Source organism: Scyliorhinus torazame, chromosome 2 (assembly GCF_047496885.1).
Source record: "Scyliorhinus torazame isolate Kashiwa2021f chromosome 2, sScyTor2.1, whole genome shotgun sequence".
Classification (NCBI taxonomy): Eukaryota; Metazoa; Chordata; class Chondrichthyes; order Carcharhiniformes; family Scyliorhinidae; genus Scyliorhinus; species Scyliorhinus torazame.
Window position 1 is genome coordinate 67,028,310 of NC_092708.1, and position 17,809 is coordinate 67,046,118.

At 50.2% G+C, this 17,809-nt stretch overlaps 1 protein-coding gene across 4 annotated transcripts in view; it reads right to left on the reverse strand.

Moving 5' to 3' along the window:
- Positions 1–17,809, reverse strand: part of LOC140388225 (histamine N-methyltransferase-like) — a 95,867-nt gene that overhangs the window by 58,576 nt on the left and 19,482 nt on the right. For all 4 annotated transcript variants that reach the window (XM_072472065.1, XM_072472046.1, XM_072472037.1 and 1 more), the window contains exons 3-4: positions 15,840–15,947; positions 3,450–3,580 (exon numbers count right to left, since the gene is read on the reverse strand). In XM_072472065.1, coding sequence (XP_072328166.1) covers positions 3,450–3,580; positions 15,840–15,947 — 239 coding nt within the window. The remainder of the gene's footprint in view (positions 1–3,449; positions 3,581–15,839; positions 15,948–17,809) is intronic.

Here is a 17,809-nt window from a genome sequence, read left to right on the forward strand (position 1 = left end):
GAGGATGCAGCAGGACCTGGGTGTCCTTGTGCACCATTCGCTGAAGGTAAGCATGGAGGTGCAGCAGGCGGTAAAGAAGGCTAATGGTATGTTGGCTTTCACTGTGAAAGATTTCGAGTACAGAAACAGGGATGTGTTGTTGCAATTACACAGGGCCTTGGTGAGGCCACACCTAGAATATTGTGTGCAGTTTTGGTCTCCTTTTCTGAGGATGAATGTTCTTACTCTCGAAGGAGTGAAGCGAGTGCACCAGGTGTCACAGCCTGAGAATTCAGGGTAAACCATTTCAGACAGAGATGAGGAGACATTTCTTCACCCAAAGAGTGGTGAGTCTGTGGAATTCATTACCACAAGAAGTAATTGATGCTAAAACATCGAATATATTCAAGAGGCGGCTGGATATAGCACTTGGGGCGAATGAGATCAAAGGCTATGGGGAGAAATCAAATTAGGCTATTGAGTTGGATTCTCAGCCATGATTGTGATAAATGGCGGAGCAGGCTCGAAGGGCCAAAAGGTCTCCTCCTCCTCCTATCTTCTATGTATCAATGTAAAATGCTGCAAATCGAAACCGCAGCATCATTTCTGTGCCACCGGCCACATTCCAGCCAGTCAGTCTTCCAAGGACAGGAGTGTCAACAATTGAGGTGGACAAAATTATGAGGAGAAGAGATAGGATGCATAGGATAAAATTGTGTCCCTTGATGGAGAATTCTAGATCTAGAGGCCATAGATTCAAGATAAATGGCAGAAGATGAAAAGGGGACATGAGGAAGAACCTTTTTACCAGAGGGTAGTGCGAGTCTGGAATTCTCTGCCCGAGATGGTGGTGGAGGCAGAGACCCTAAACTCTTTTAAAACGTACCTGGATCTGCACCTTAAGGGCTCTAAGCTACTGGGCTATGGACCGGGTGCAGGAAGGTGGGATTAGAAAGGGCACCTGGGTGTCCTCGGGCTGGAATGGACAAGATGGGCCAAATGTCCTCCTTCTGTGCTGTAACTTTATGATTCTATGATTTGCAGTTCTTTTCTCCAATGCACTCCAGGGATTCCCTTTGTTTGGGGGCCATCCAAGATGGCCATTTTCAATGCCCTTGTTCCTGCTGTCGCCATGTACGACCTGCTGTAACCAACGTTCTGTTCCCCCCTAACCCCCTGCCCCCAACTTCAGATTCCCCCCTGGGCCTGTCTTCCCCTCTTGTCTCCCCTTTCCCATGCCCCTGTGGGTCTCCCCCCATCCTCTTCCCTCCTGTTCCCCCAATTCTTCCACCCGGCCTAGGGTTTTACACCCCCCCCCCCTTCAGCCAGGCACTCCCTCCCTGTTTCGAGTTGTGCCGTTCCCCCCCCCCCCCCCAACCCCCCGCCCCGCCCCACCCCCCGCTCCATTCTTCCCTGTGCTAGACTGTTCGCTAGTGTGGAGCCGTACCCCACCCCCCTTTCCGGGAGTACTCTTCACCTCACCCTGCCCAATGCTTTCCTCCCCACCCCCCTCTTCCCTTTCTCGTTTCTGCACCTTTTTGCTCTCTCTCCTTCCTTCCTGGGCTTTGCATTGGTTTGAAACCAATTTTATGCCACGCGATTTTTCATGAAAGTTTGTTCTCATTGTTGTTGCTGTTGTTTTCCTAGTCTATGCCTACGCATCACCATGCAGATCGCGTGCCCTTCTCAGTTGCAGGACCGCAGTGTCTTACCCAGTTCAGGATCTGCTCACTACGTTGGAAGCCGTGTAGCTTGGCAATGATGGCCTGAGGTTGCTCCCGTTTCTGGCCTCGGCCCAGGGTGACCTGTCCGCCCCGTCAATTTCAGGGGACTTGGGGAGGCCCCCCCCCCCTCCCTCTCCCCCTCCCGACCAGCTTGCCCATCATCTAAGCCACGTACTCCGTGGAGTTTCTGCCCTCGATGCCCTCCGGCAGGCTTACAATGCAGAGGTTCTGGCGGCACAATCAGTTTGCCAGGTCCTCCACTTTTCCCTTGAGTGTTCCCATCAACCTTGCCACCTCTGCTTCTAATGAGGCGATTTCGGTCCCCCCTGGTCGGTTGCCGCCGTTTCGAGCTCCCGTACCGTCTCTTCCTGTGCCACCAATCACCACTCCATCTTTTCTAGTGACTCCTTGAAGGGACCAGGGCATCTGCAACTGCCGCTTTTACTCTCGCCATCATTTCCAGCTTGATTGCGTCCATGTGCTTCAGGAGGTCATGCGTTTGGAACTCCATCCACTGACTTATTGGCGGGTAGTCTGAAGTGAGTGTCAGCAACCCGGCTCGGTCAGCTATGTCCAGCTCTACCGCGCTCTGCGTGTCCGCCGCCCTGGCTTTCCTCTCCTCCCTTCTGCTAGTTTTACCGTCTCTTCGGCGCCTTGGATGTTTTGAGGACATCTCTGTCCATCTATGATGATCTTGGAGGAGGGTGGGGTGGGGTGGGGGGTGAGATTTTGCTCGCTTAGTGGCCTATTTTCAGGCTAAATGTACCAAATTCCAAATTTACACAGAGAGAGCCACATTTCCTGTGCCCTCTCAGCACATCTCCGCCACCAGAAATCAGCTCTGCTGTTCCAAAGCCACACCTGATTATCTAACAGCCTCTCTGTATCTCTTTTTGATTTGAGGAGGAGGGAAGGAGGGAAACACGACAGCAATGTAATGTCTACTCTCCGAAGATTTTAAAAGGTGCAAGGAAAAGAAAAAAGAAAAAAGCACCTCTTCCTGCTCCGCACCGAATTCCCACTCTGCTCCAAATTCCCGATGCCCACACTCACTCTGGCTGTGTACTCACTTTGGATGTGGTCTCTCCCACTGTGAGTCCGAAAATCTCTGTGATTGTGCTTTGGAGCTCTTTTCTTAGATAGAGCTGAGATGGGCTGAGGTGTCTCAGGTGATTCACACACCAGTTAAACTTCAAAAGTCTGCAATTAACACCTCTTCACTCCAAATCTCGTCACTCTTCACTTCCCGTACCAGCCTCCCCGAACAGGCGCCGGAATGTGGCGACTAGGGGCTTTTCACAGTAACTTCATTTGAAGCCTACTTGTGACAATAAGCAATTTTCATTTCATTTCCTTTCATTTCAAATCAGGCTTCAGGAGATTGACAACAGCCACTCAGCTATCAGGGTGGGGCAATTTCTTATTAACCTTTTAACTGGACTAAACTTATATAAAAGAGTTGTAGTTATTTCCAACACAACAGAAGTTCATGGGCATTGTCTGAAGTCTAGCAATGATCTATCTATGTACCCATTTGCTACCAGAGGTGTCAAGGGCACCTAAAAATAAGTTGGAAGGAATATAGGACGTATATAAAAATGTCAAAAATGACGATGGTACCTACAGCTGTCAGTAAGTTGATACTAAATGACAGTTGGCTAGAATTGGGTTCACATTCCATGCTTACTGATAGATTGAATATGTCTCCTATCTAATAGTTGTAAGGTTCACCATAACTGCAGTTACCTGGATCATGTGAATGAAATCAAACTTTTTGCTTTCCTTTCTCTCCTTGTTTTGCTTTACATATTCTTCTGAGCTCAACTGGTTCCAAGTGAAGGAAATGTTAAGTCCTTGACCCTTTTCTTTTACAAGATCTGAAACAGAGGGAGAATTAGGATAAATTTACTTTGTCAATTTAGTGATTGGAAACTACAGGCATGATTCTCCGTTTCAGAGAGTAGGGGCTGGATTCTCTGATTCTGCGGCTATGTCCGCAGGATCCATCTAGTCTTACGACCAAAAGGTCGGCGACGCCCTTGCATCGATGCTCCGCCCGGCATCGGCTAGCAGCCACGCTACGCAAAGCCCCCGGCTTTACCTGCCAATGCAGACACAGAATTGCCGAGTCCGTGGCGGCACATGTGGATGGCGGCGGCCTACGGCAGCCACGCCGTACAACATGCCGCCGGGCGCCTCCCAAAAACGGCTCCCTGTAACCCCCCTCATCACCCCCGGATCAACCCCCACCAGTCCCCCAGACCCTGCTGAAGCTCCACCTGCCAGCAGAACAGCTGCCTCCCCCCCACCCCCCTCACACTCCTGACTGTGGCGGCACTGGACCCAGTCCGCAACTGCCACGCGAGGTTGAGGAAAACTCAGAGAACACTTGTCCCACGCCGTCGGGAAGTCGGCCCAGCGGGGGTGGAGCATCGGGGGAGTGCCTTCAGGTGACACCCTGAGGCCGTCCTGAGACCGTGTGGCGTACTCACCAATGATGTCGTTTGGAGGGGGCGGGGCATCCGAAAACAGGCGCCGTACCCGATTTCGGCGTCAAAAGGGATTCTCCGCCCGATCGCCGAATATGATTTTGGCGTCGGGAAACGGAGAATCCCGCCCTAAATGTTGAGGCCGGGTCTGAATTGGTGGACTTCTATGACAGAAAAATTGGCACCGGTCCCGGAGCAATTCCAGAACTGTAAATGGGCTAGCACTGGCGCCACTTGTAACATGAGCGATTCCAATAAAAAATGGTGTCAGATTTGCTGGGGTCGGGATTGGCACGCGAGAGGCTGGCAAGCTGCAGCTGCATATTAGCACTCCACTCCCCACACACCTATCCCAGCCAACATGGTGGCCCTGGTTGTGCATGAGCACACCCATCCCATTGATGGGTTGGCAGGAGCCAGAGGATACCTTGAGGGGTGGCCTGGGGGGACACCCATATGACCCGTGTTCACAGTGGGCAGTCAGCGTTATGCGCCGCCACATGGCTGCCTTGCAGGATACAGCAATGGTGTTCCGTGCTCATCCACCCCGGCCCTGGCAGAAGCCCCTCAGCCAGCGGCCCAACGCTCAGCACACTGTGGCGTACCCCCTTTCTCTCCCTCAGCAGTCACGGCGCCTGTCTCCTGGTTTTTGAAACCACAAGTGAAACTCCCCATCGGTAATTCCTCCTGTTAGAGGCGGAGCATCGAAGAGGCCCCAGGGAATACCTGGCCAGGCCGGCTAATGATGTGCCAATGGCCTTTACCGAACGTGCGGAGTGGAACACATTGATGCTGCTGTCGAGGCACCGGAGCATGGCATTCTGGCGTGCACCCGGCACGGGCAACGATTTTCACCTCACACGTCATTCTCCCCCAATCCCCTTTCCCGATTCCAGCGTCGGCCAATCACCTTTCCCGATTCCAACGTCGACCAATCACCTTTCCCAATTCCAGCGTCGGCCAATCACCTTTCCCGATTCCAGCATCGACCAATCACCTTTCGCGATTCCAGCGTCGGCCAATGGAGAATCCCACCCAACATTTATTGTTTATATCATAACGTCCAGTTTTGTGGAACTCAAATATAGCCACATATTTCATTATCTTCTGGTTTAGGTATGACGGAGTTAACTGAATTCACATTTATTTAAGCACTGAATCAATTTATTGCACTTCCATGTGTTACACTTTCTGTTGAAAATCATTAATTATTTTGTTATCTGGTAAACATTAATCAGTAAATCTCGCAACAAGTGCTGGAAATCATCATTAATTTCATAAATAGATTTTAAGTAAACCAAAATATTACCAGAGACATTTCCTTATATTTTCATGGGAAGTTGGTGCCATGGGCAAGGGTAGGATTTGTTTACTATCCCTATCTGTCTTTCAGAAGTGAGTTCCGAGGTGCCTTCCTGAACCATAACAGTCACCCTGGCGCAGGCGCTCCTACAATGCCGTTACAAAGGGAAATCTAGGATTTTGATCCTGCCACTGGGAAGGAATGGCAATGTGATTCCAAAGCAGGATGGTGTGATGCTTAGAGGGGAAATCGCAGGTGGTGATGTTCCTACTCATCTGCTCTCCTTGCCTTTCCAGCTAGTAGATGTTGCAGGTTAGGAAGGTGCTGCTGAAGGAGGCTTGGTGGGTTTCTGCAGTCCATCTTGTATATGGTACACAATACTACCACTGTGCATCAGAGCTGCACTGAGTGTATGTTGAAAGTGGTTGATGGGACCAAGTAACTGGGTTGCTTTGTCCTTGTTGGTGTTGAGCTTCATGAATACTGTTGGAGCTATGCTCATCCAAACATTTGATGAGTGTTCAATCACACTCCTGACTTGCAGCTTGTCGACCATGGACAGAGTTTGTCGAGGTGAGTAATTTTTTGCAGAATTCCCAGCATATGAAGCGCTTTTGTAGCCACATTATTTATACATCCTGGGCAGGATTCTCTGCTTTGTGATGCCAGAAGCCCGAGTCGTGATCAGGCGGAGAATCATGCAAAATTGAAAAATCGAGGCTTGCACCCAACGCTGTTATTTGCATGGATTTAAATATCATTGGCAGGTTGAACACAGTATGCTCCACCATTCTGCTACGCTCCGTCTCTCCTTTGTGGAAGGCACGCAGCCTTGAATTGGTGAAAGTATTTACAAGAGAGGCCTGCACCGTGGCTGCTAAGGGGGAACGAGGGGCAGCTCACGTCAGAGAGCAAGAGACGCAGCAGGCTGATTCTACGTATGATGTGCTGTCTGGGGTGACATCCAGAAGGAGTATTCGGGCATTGGACACTTAGCTTGCTGTGGGTGTAGCACATATGTGATAATTAGGGGTCAGTGCATAACAATGCATATAGTCAAGAGTGGGTGCTCATAGGGGGATGTGTGCCACCAATCACCCCCTGGACTTGGGGCATACTGGCGATGGCGGCACATCCTGATGCCCAGGCACAATGTTGTGCCTGGTCCAGACTGAAGGTTCTACACAGTATCCGTGACAGCGCGGTTGCACCTGTGTGCAGATACCTGCGAGATCCCAGACAGATCCCCGCTCGGCCCCCAGAAAGACCCAGAGGCATAAAAGTACAGGACCACATGCACCGTGACAGCCACGAGGAGTGGGTGTCCCCCTCCGAACCCCTGTGGTGCCAGGTGTGCGTACAATCTCACTGGTTAGCCGAAGTCAACGACGGCACATGCTGTCCGGCAGCTCCTCGAAGACCAGACTCCGACGGTACATATGTACGAAGGTTTCCTCCTTCGCACCTCCTCCTCAGCGTTTTGGACAGTTTGCACCCTGAGGTCTGGTCTGCCCCTACCGGTTTTCAGCCGCTTCTGGGCCACCTTGTCCTGGGGGGTCACATAAAGGACATGGTGGCGGGTTCTACAGGGGGTCTGTAGCTGGTGGCATGAGTGTGCAAGGCACCTGGCCAAAGAGGAAAATACAGATGTTGGGGTTTGGTGTAGTGTGGGGTGTAGGATGCAGACAGGTGAGTTCTGCGTTCTTATTTTTCATCTGCACTATTTCCCCCGTGGCTGGCCACTTCTTCAGCTGGTGACGTAGCAGGCATCCAGCCTTGGCTCCATGTTCATAGAAGGTCCTCTGGGACTGGCGGAGCTGGTGTACCACTTTCCCAGTGGAGAGTAGGTCAAATTCCATTTGTAATTTTTTTCCTCTCCCGTACTTCCACAGTCGGGGACGTGGGGTACTGCCACTCCACCTCCAACATGGAGTCAACCAACTCTTGCCTGTCCACCCTCACCTTTCTGTCCCTGTGTGCCCTATAGACTATTATTTCCCCCCTTCTCACCACTTTCAATGCCCCTCAGTATGAGAAAGGTGAGACCTCCCCATTCTGGTGGCAGTAAACATATCCGTCAATGGCTTGTGATATTCTATTGCAGAATGCCTTGTTAGCAAGGAAGGCTGTGTCCAGCCTCCATGCGGGGGCGTGGACCCAGTCCATTTCTAATCTCACATCCACATGGTGTGAAGCATGGTCAGAGATTACTATTGTGGTGTATTCCACTCCTACTACCCCTGGAAGTACCGATTTACCATCAACAAAGTCAGTACAGGAATGTTGGAGAGTATTTTGTGATACTGGACTATGATATAAATTATAGGTGGCCCTGTAACTACATTTGTGCTCCTATATTACTTTTGAATAGTTCTGATGAAACAAAAGGTACTCATTGGCTTGGATGCCTGTATAGAAGAGGCAATTTGTAGGAATAGATAGTGTATACACAATGCTGTTAATATCAGAAAAGACACAAAATGGCTGTTAGCTAGTTTGTGATGTTAAAGACACAAAATGGCTGAACAAGCCACATTCCCTGTAAATTGTCTCATAAGACCCAACCGTGGGTAAGTATAGGGAGCACCCTAACAGCCGCTGATAACAGCTTCACAGAACAAGACATGCAATGTATCCTTGATAAAGCTCAATGACTACAGCTGTAGACAGGACACATCATTATGTTAGTTTTGAATGACGATTGTATGAAGTTAGGGGCGGTTAAGACAACACCCACTTTAACCATATATGTGATAACTGAGATGCTAGGAAAATTGATTGACTGCATGTAGTAAGTGTGACGCGAATATAGTTGATTAATTGTATGTAAATGAGGATACAACTAATTCCGTCCCTTGAATCTGCATATTAACCTGTGTGAGAGTGTATTAGTGTATTAATTCAAGTGAGAAAAGGTGCTGTCAAAGGCTGTGGAGCCTCAGACCTTGGGCGGGATTCTCCGACCCCCCGCCGGGTCGGAGATTCGCCGGGGGGACGGCATGAATCCTGCCCCCGCCGGCCGCCGAATTCGAATGCACCAGAGATTTGGCGGGGGCGGGGAATCGCACCGCGCTGGTCGGTGGGCCCCCCCGCCGATTCTCCGGCCCGCGATGGGCCAAAGTCCCGCTGCTGTAATGCCGATCCTGCCAGCGTGAATTAAACCACCTCCCTTACAGGCGGGACCAGGCGGCGCGAGTGGGCTCTGGGGTCCTGGGGGGGGTGGGGGCCACGGAGCGATCTGGCCCCGGTGGGTGCCCCCACGGTGGCCTGGCCTGCGATCGGGGCCCACCGATCCGCGGGCGGGTCTGTGCCGTGTGGGTACTCTTTCCCATCTGTGTCGGCCATAGCCCCCCTGCGCATGCGCGGGGATGATGTCAGCAGCCGCTGACGCTCCCGCGCATGCGCAGATTTCCGCCGGCTGGTGGAGTCCCTTCGGCCCCGGCTGGCGTGCCGCCAAAGGCCTACCACGCCAGCCGGCGGGACGGCAACCACTCCGGCGCGGGCCTAGCCCCTAAAGGTGAGGGCTTGGCCACTAAAGGTACGGAGAAATCCGCACCTTTGGGGCGGCCCGACGCCGGAGTGGTTCACGCCACTCCATCCCGCCGGGACCCCCCGCCTCGCCCCTTGTCTCCCAGAATTCTGACATAATGAACTATTTTTTAAACTTCTACTCAGGCCTTCGTGTGAATATTTTCACCTCTAACAAGGAATATCCCTTGTGGACTTGGGAGAAGTAGGAGAACTCCTCCCTCGGGTGTGTAAACGACCATGGTCCACCCCCCCCCCCCCCACCCCCCATCCCATCTGCTTCACAAAGGCTTTTAGTACCCTTGCCATAGCTGATTGCTCCCTCGATTTGGAGATGGATTTGTCCGTCAGTGGGTCCTGTACACAATTGAAATCCAACCCCGCATGTTGAGTTGGTGGGTGTCTAGGTCAGGGATGTCACCATGGATTTTTTGAAAAAATCGATGTCGTCCCAGTTTGGGGCATCCACATTCACAAGCACCACCGGTGCTCTTTCAGGACTCCATTGACCATGACATACCATCACCTGTCTGCATAGTCATCGCCATAAAGACCGTCCTTTTATTAAACAGTATGCCCACCTCTCTAGCCCTTGCCTTGTAGCACGCATGGTAGTTCTGTCCAATCAATCCTTTTCATACCCTCAGTCGGTCCTTCTCCCTCAGATGTGTCTCTTGGACAAAGACTATGTCAACCCTCAGGCTTTTCAGATGGGCGAAGACTCTGGATCTTTTCACCAAGCCATTGACGTTCCAGGTGATTATCCTAATGGCGGGCATTTGCTTCCCTCCCACCTTGTGGGGTCACCCATGCTCACCTGCTGGATGTGCCCATGCACTCCGGGATTTCCCTTTGTTTGGGGGCCATTACAGATGGCCGCTGTTGCCTTCTTTGTTCCAGGCGCCTCCATGTGCGACCTGTTGTAACCAGCATTCTACAATCCCACCCCTCCCCCCACCTATTCCCCCCCTCCACTCCAGACCCACCCTCCCTTACTATCCCCCCCACCCAGTGCCTCTCTGTATGTTCCCCCCTTTGCCTCATCCCCCCTTGCCCCTCTCTCCCCTGGCTATTTGTTCTATCGCACCCTTCTGCCAGGCACTTTCAGGAGCTGCGGCACTCCCTCCCCTCTTACTTCCATGTACCAGCATATTCACCAGTACGGTAGCATGGCGACTGCCCCTGGGGAGCATCCCCTTTCACCCTTCATCCGTTTCACTCTCCCCGCCCTCCCCTTCTCAGCTCGGTGTATCTCTCTGTCCGCGACAAAGGGGCAAGAGATAAATAACAAAAAAAAGGGAAAAATAAACAGAAAAAGAACATCTGGAGAGAAAAGAACATGTTGTTCGTGGTCTGTATTGGCGTTTTGCGGCACGGTAGCACAGTGGTTAGCACTGTTGCTTCACAGCGTCAGGGTCCCAGGTTCGATGCTTGGTTTGGGCCACTGTCTGTGCGGAGTCTGCACGTTCTACCGTGTCTGCGTGGGTTTCCTCCGGGTGCTCCGGTTTCCTCCCACAAGTCCTGAAAGACATGCTGTTAGAGAATTTGGACATTCAGAATTCTCCCTCAGCATACCCGAACAGGTGCCAGAGTGTGGCGACTAGGGGATTTTCACACTTACTTCATTGCAGTGTTAATGTAAGCTTACTTATGACACTAATAAAGATTATTATTAGTAGTAGTAGTATGGATCAATCACTGCTGTACTCCTAATCTGTTTTTCTGGATGAATTTGTCTGCTTCTTCTGGCTGATTCTCCATTGGCCGTCGCCAAAATCAGGAAAGGAGATTGGGCAGAGAATCGGCTGTGAAATCAAAATCGTGGCATGTGCCGGGCGCCCTCCAGAATGCCATGCTCCAGTGCATTGACAATGGCGTCAGCAGGAGGCAACTGGCGAGAATGGGGAGTTGGCCACCCAACAGGCCGAGGAGAGGGAGATGCAACGGAGGCGCCGCATGAGGCATCGGGTGTACCGACAGCGCCTGTCATTCAAGGATCTGCCAGACAGGGCATGCCGTCGAAGAGTCCGGCTGAGCAGGAGGACAGTGTGATTTGTCTGCCAGATCATGGTGCACCTGGCACCGTGGGGGTATGGGGAAGGACACCCACTCCTGGTGACCATCAAGGTGATGGTTGCCCTGAACTTGTATGCCACAGGGTCCTTCCAGGCGCCGAGTGAAGACATATCCGGACTATCACAGACCTCGGTGACGGACGACCTATATGCCCAGCTGGCACAATACATCAAATTCAATATGAACCAAGTCCACCAGGATGCCCACGCAGCGGGATTAGGCATCATTGCCGAGATACCCCAGGTCCAGAGGGTGATCGTCGGGATACATGTCCCCCTACGAGCACCAGCGCATGACAGGCCGGTCTTCACTAACCAAAAGGAGTTTCACTTGATGAACGTGCAACTTGTGTGCGACCATGAGATGCACATCGTGCACGTCTGCACCTGATACCCGGGCAGTGTGCACGGTGCTTCCATCCTGGAACATGCAACAGCTCCTGACCTCTTTGAGGTGTACCCCCGGGGGAGGGGTTGGCTACTGGGCAACATGGGTTATCTGCTGTGGCCGTGGCTGATGACACCAATCCAAGGCCACAAACTGACGCAGAGACCGTATACAATGACGCCCATGCCGTGACTTGGGGCATGATTGAGCTGTGCTTCAGCATCCTGAAGATGTGGTTCAGGTGCCTGGACCACTTGGGAGAAGCCCTCTAGTATAGCGCTAGGACCATCTGCCACATCGTGGTGGCCTGCTGCGTCCCCCATAACAGTGTGCAGCAAACACTGGAGGAGGAGGATGAATGCCACGCCTCGTCTGACAAGGATGTTGCGGAACAAGGCCAGGATGGGCAGGAAATGGGGTCCTCCAGGCACAGGAGTCCATACAACGTGTGCACCAGGGCCGACGAGCATGGAATGCTCTAATAACCTCCAGGGAGCCTGGCCGACGGCATGGACAACCTATCCCATTCCCCCCCCAGTCAACTCCCCGTGTATACCCTCGCTGAATGCCCTCCCCTCCTCCTCGCAACCCCCTTCATGATTCCTACCTGCATTATTATTTGTGTGGACCCTGGGTTGGCAGTAACAGCAGGTCTGAACCAGGGGATGGAGGATGATGACCATAAGACCATAAAACATAGGAGCAGAATTAGGCCACTCGGCCCATCAATTCCATTCCGCCATTCAATCATGGCTGATACTTTTCTCATCCCAATTCTCCTGCCATCTCCCCTACCCCCTGAATCCCTTAGTAATCAAGAACCTATCTATCTCTCTCTTAAAGACACTCAGTGATTTGGCCTCCACAGCCTTCTGCGGCAAAGAGTTCCACAGATTCACCACCCTGTGGCTGAAGAAATTCCTCCTCACCTCTGTTTTAAAGGATCATCCCTTTAGTCTGAGATTGTGTCCTCTGGTTCCAGTTTTTCCTACAAATGGAAACATCCTCTCCACGACCACTCCATCCAGGCCTCGCAGTATCCTGTAAGTTTCAATAAGATCCCCTCTCATCCTTCTAAACTCCAATGAGTACAGACCCAGAGTCCTCAACCGTTTCTCATACAACCCATTCTGGGATCAGCTCAGCAGCTCTGCATTATTTGACAACATCTGACTCCTGCCACCCATTCACCAGGGTGATCCCTGCATGCAAGCTTGTCATTTCATCATATGGTCCCAGCAAACCTCTGGGGTGGTAGCGGTGGGGACGGTTGGGAGGGATGGGTGGGCTGGGATAGGAGTGTGGCACCAGAGCGGTGATCGTTTGCAAAACTGGGGTCCCTGGCCCTTGCCCACCCCCAATGTCCACCCATCTTCCCCCCCCCTCTCCCAGCGCAAAGCCTTCTGACAGAGCACCGAGGCAGGATGAAACATTGTGAACATGTGTTTATTGTGCAGTTGTGAACATTTATGTTCAGGTTTGTGCCCTACTGTGTGCTGCACCCGCGCCAACTTAACTGGTGTCTTCATTTCTGACCTTACGGGCCCTAACTTTACACATAGGTGGATCCCCAGGCAGTACATCAGGATTGGAGGCGGCCTGCTGCAATTCCCGCCCTGTGACCTGGGTCCCTTTGGCGGTCATCTTCTGGGGTGACAGGGTCTGGATGGGCCTGGCTGCAGTGGTGCCAACCTGTTCTGCCCACTGCCCATCAGATGTGCAAGGGACAGGAAGGGGGAGTCCGAAGCGCTGTGGTGTTCCGGCACCTTCACTGAAAGAGTTACCAACATGGACCCCATCACCTCCTCCTCCCTCAGGGTGCCCGATCGCCCCCGGGCTACTCTAAGGAACGGTGGTGCTAGCAGAGTTGACCCTTGGGGCTCGCCCACCGTCTGGCACTGCCAGTTCTGCAGGCCTGCTCTGGTCTTGAGGAGGGTCTCGATACTCGCAGCCATGAAGCACAGGGAGCAGACCACCTCTCTCTGGGACTGTGCTACATCAGCCAGTGAATGCACCACCTCCCTCTGGGTTCGTGCCATGTCAGCCTGGGAAATGCTGCCGCTGTCCTCAGCCATGGCCCACTCTGTGACTGGGCTACACTCTGGAATGCCACTGAAATGTCTAGGTGGCCCTGACACATGGCTGCATGTGATTGGGCAGCCCTGTCCTGGGCCTTGACCACCGCACACACAGAGTGCCCTGGATCTTGGACATCCTGACCTGTGTCCGAAACATTCGCCTCCATGTGCGGTGTAGGCGGTTGCACTCATCCAACTGCACCTGTAGGTGCTGGATGGTTGCCGACACCCCTGGACTCTGCGACTGCATGGGACCTCATATCTAGAAGGCCGGCCGCCATTCCCTGGGGTCGGGCTGCCCACCCACCTTGATGACACACATGCCATGGGCAACCGCAATTCAGCGGGGTCTTACTTGTTCTCCCAATGCCGACCTCCCCCTTGGTGACTGCCTCTCTCTGGGCCCACCAATCAGATTCTACTGTGATGGGGGGCAGGGGGCAGGTCTGGCGGTCCCCTCGCAGTCTTTGCCCTCTCCTAGCTGTTGTGGGCCACCTTCTTCTGGGAGGAGAGAGGGAGAGAAAACACAGTGTTAGACAGTTGGACGCATGCAGCACAGGGGGTGGGTAGCTGGTGACCTCCGTGGCCAGTGCACCCGGCCAATGTATGGGTGCTGGCATGTGGTTTAGGGTAGGGGTTTGGTCACCCTCCGTAGGAGTCCACCTATTCAGTCCCGGCGTCAGCACTTAGTTCAGGATTCTCTCCTCATCCTGGAATCTGTGGAGCTTAGCGAGGATCTCCCTCAGTGGTTCTCTTGTTTTTGGCCTTTGGTAAGTGACCTATGGGCAATGTCTATTTCTGGGGGCTTGGGGAAGTTTCTCCTCCCCCCCCGCACACAAGCTTTGGCAGCATCCATGCTTTGTACGTTGTTGCGCTTCTGCCCTCCGTGTCCTCTGCTAGCCCGACAATCCTGAGATTCTGGTGACGAGACATGTTCTTTTGGTCTTCTACCTTCTGCTTGGGCACTCCATGGGCTGCCACCAACCTTGCCACTTCTGTTCCAAATGAGGCACTCTAGTTGGTAGCTGCTTTTTCCAGTTCCAGGACCATCATCTCTTGGGCCTCCAATCACCGTTCTGTCCTCTCCAATGCCTCTTTGAAAGGGTCCAACGTAATCACTCTGGCCACCTTCATGGTTATCATGAGGTCCTCCTTAATGGTGTACTTATGTTTCAGGAGCTCTTGCATTCGGAGCTTCATCCACTGTCCTATCGGTGGATGGGCTGGCATCTGTGTCGGCACTCACCCTTGATCGGTCATGCCCTGCTCCGCTTCACTCCTCGTGACTGCGGTTGGGGCTTTCCTCTCTTGGCTCTTGCTACATTTGCTGTCTTTTCGGCTTCCCTGGTGATTTGAGGACATTTCCTCGTGTGGTAGTTGGTTAAGGGCCTGGGGTTTTTGCTGGCTTTGTGGCTGATTTTCAAGTTAAAAGGTCCGAAGTTGTAGTTTCTAGGTGAGAGCCACCTTTCGTGCAACTGTTCAGCACATCACCACCACCGGAAGCAATCTGCAAGCCTGTTTCTAGGGGCTGCCTGAATCAGGAAACATTGGAAACTGCTCGGACATGACTTTCCATTACAAAATTCCTTCCCTCCTTAAGGTAGCCACAGAAATCTCCACTTTGTACCAAGGTTTATCTCAGAAACAGGGCCTGAACGAATTTTGATCCTTCATTTTCAGCTGAGTTTTAATGCTCCTCACACAACATTGTTCTCTCCTAATCTGATATGTTCTGTGTGTGGCCATGGTAAAGATGCACAAAGAACATCTAGTTCTTTGATTAGTAAGATAGCTTATTAACAAAATGAACACGTGGAAAGATAAATAACAAACCATATTACAAACGGAAAAGAATAAGTGCATTCTCCTGGAGCTACTTCTAATGCGACTGTCCTCCAGTACGACTTACTACCAAATGTCCAATCTCTGGAGTAACATCGGGGATCCCTGTTGCCACCTGCTGGTCAGAGGTCGTATCGATAACTATATACACTAATAGATAACTATATACATTGCTGTGCACATGCATATCACCACACAATTTGCTGTATTTCTCAGACCACTGAACATAAAATCTTATCTAAACCAACAAGCTCCCACTAATAATAATAAGATAATCATGAAAATGGTTATCAGCCACCTTTAGTGGTTTTGTGATCAATCAGAAAAATAATGATGCCTTGTCCACACGTGATCATCACCAGAAACAGATCAAAGATTCTGCTTTCACCTGAAATCAAGTGGTGTACATGAATATTTAAGTTGAAAACAATACCTTTGTATTTTGAGATTTGTTGAGGAAGAAGCTCCACCACTTCATTATGAATAGGAAGGCCTGGATGCTGGGATTGAATTTTGCTGAGAATTTCAAAGTCCATTTCACCTGAATGAAAAAGCAGAACAATTCTTAATGCTTCTTTCCATGACTTAGCCGCAGCAAATCTATGATTGCAAGAATTTAGCTTCATTAAAGCTGTTCGGATTTCATTTCTGCTTTTAAATTGTGTATTCAATTTTGCTTGACCTTTCAAATCAATTTCCACTAAGTTTCAAACAATTCTATTTTTCCAACAGCATTACTGACTAATTTTATTTTGATGTGGAGATGTTGGCGTTGGACTGGGGTAAGCACAGTAAGAAGTCTTACAGCACCAAGTTAAAGCCCAACAGGTTTGTTTCAAACACTAGCTTTCGGAGCGCTGCTCATTCCTCAGGTGAATGAAGAGGTATGTTCCAGAAACATACATATAGACAAAGTCAAAGATGCAGGACAATGCTTTGAATGCGAGCATTTGCAGGTAATTAAGTCTTTACAGATCCAGAGATAGGGGTAACCCCAGGTTAAAGAGGTGTGAATTGTCTCAAGCCAGGACAGTTGGCAGGATTTCGCAAGCCCAGGGCAGATGGTGGGGGATGAATGTAATGCGACATTTTATTTTCATTCAATTATGTGATTAGAACACAAGTCTATTATTCGTTTCCACATGAAGAAGTATGATGAATACATTGAAATAAGGTCACACATATAAGGCAGAATAATAATCATGGGGGATTAAAATTACCCCCATGTTAATTGGACAATAGAGGTATCTAGAGTTATCAGAGAATGGAGCTCATGCATGTGTATAGGGCTTCTTTCTAACTCGGTTGCAAAATCTGCACAAGGAACAATTCTGAAGAAGAACCATATTTCATTTGAAACATTATTAAGGGAGGATTCCCCCAATTAATTAATTAATAATCTTTATTGCCACAAGTAGGCTTACATTAACACTGTAATGAAGTTACTGTGAAAAAACCCTTGGACTAAGAGCTGGGAAATGAACAAAATCAGGTAAGAAAATTAAGAGTAGGACAACATCGAGGCAAAAGTGAAAAAGTGACCAGAAGAAATTTTTTTAAAAAATATATATATTTTTTAAATTCAAAATAAGGGGCAATTTAACGTGGCCAATCCACCTACTTTGCATGTTGTTGGGTTGTGGGTGTGAGACCCACGCAGACACGAGGTGAATGTGCAAACTCCGCACGGACAGTGACCCGGGGCCACGTTTCTGCCTAGAGACATTTCTAAGTATGATGAAAACCAGGTTATGAGGTTGCCGAAAAGCTGATCTTTAGCAGCTGAGAATAGATTTTGGGAAAATAACCGGCAACATCATTGCCAAATGATGTAGAACAAATGGGAAATATTTAAAATGGTGTTCAACAAAGTGCAGGTAAAAGTGTATTGAATTAGAAATAAAGAACATCTAAACTCTAGGGGACTTCCATGCATGAAGAAAGACATAAGGGAACAGTTGAGGGTTGAGAAAGGGGCATATGGTAAGTGTGTGGACAGCAGAGGAATGTACAAAGAGATTAGGAGAGAAGACAAAGAGGCAGTATGAAATAAAATTATCAAACAACATAAAACAAATCGTAAAATATTTGAAAGGCACATTCAATTAGAATGGAAATAGTATCATTTGGAGGTAGACGATGTAATATCACAAATAATAACAGGGATGGCAGGAACATGAAATAATTATTTTCCTTTGTTATTTAACAGGGACACAGAACAGGTGGATGCGTTTAACGAGATAAGTGGATTTACAATATAAAAGCATTAAAAGAAAATAAAAATTGAGTAGTTTAATCAAACGTAAAAAAGACAAAGCCCCTGATCCAAATGGATTGTGAAAATGAAATGAAATGAAAATCGCTTATTGTCACAAGCAGGCTTCAAATTAAGTTACTGTGAAA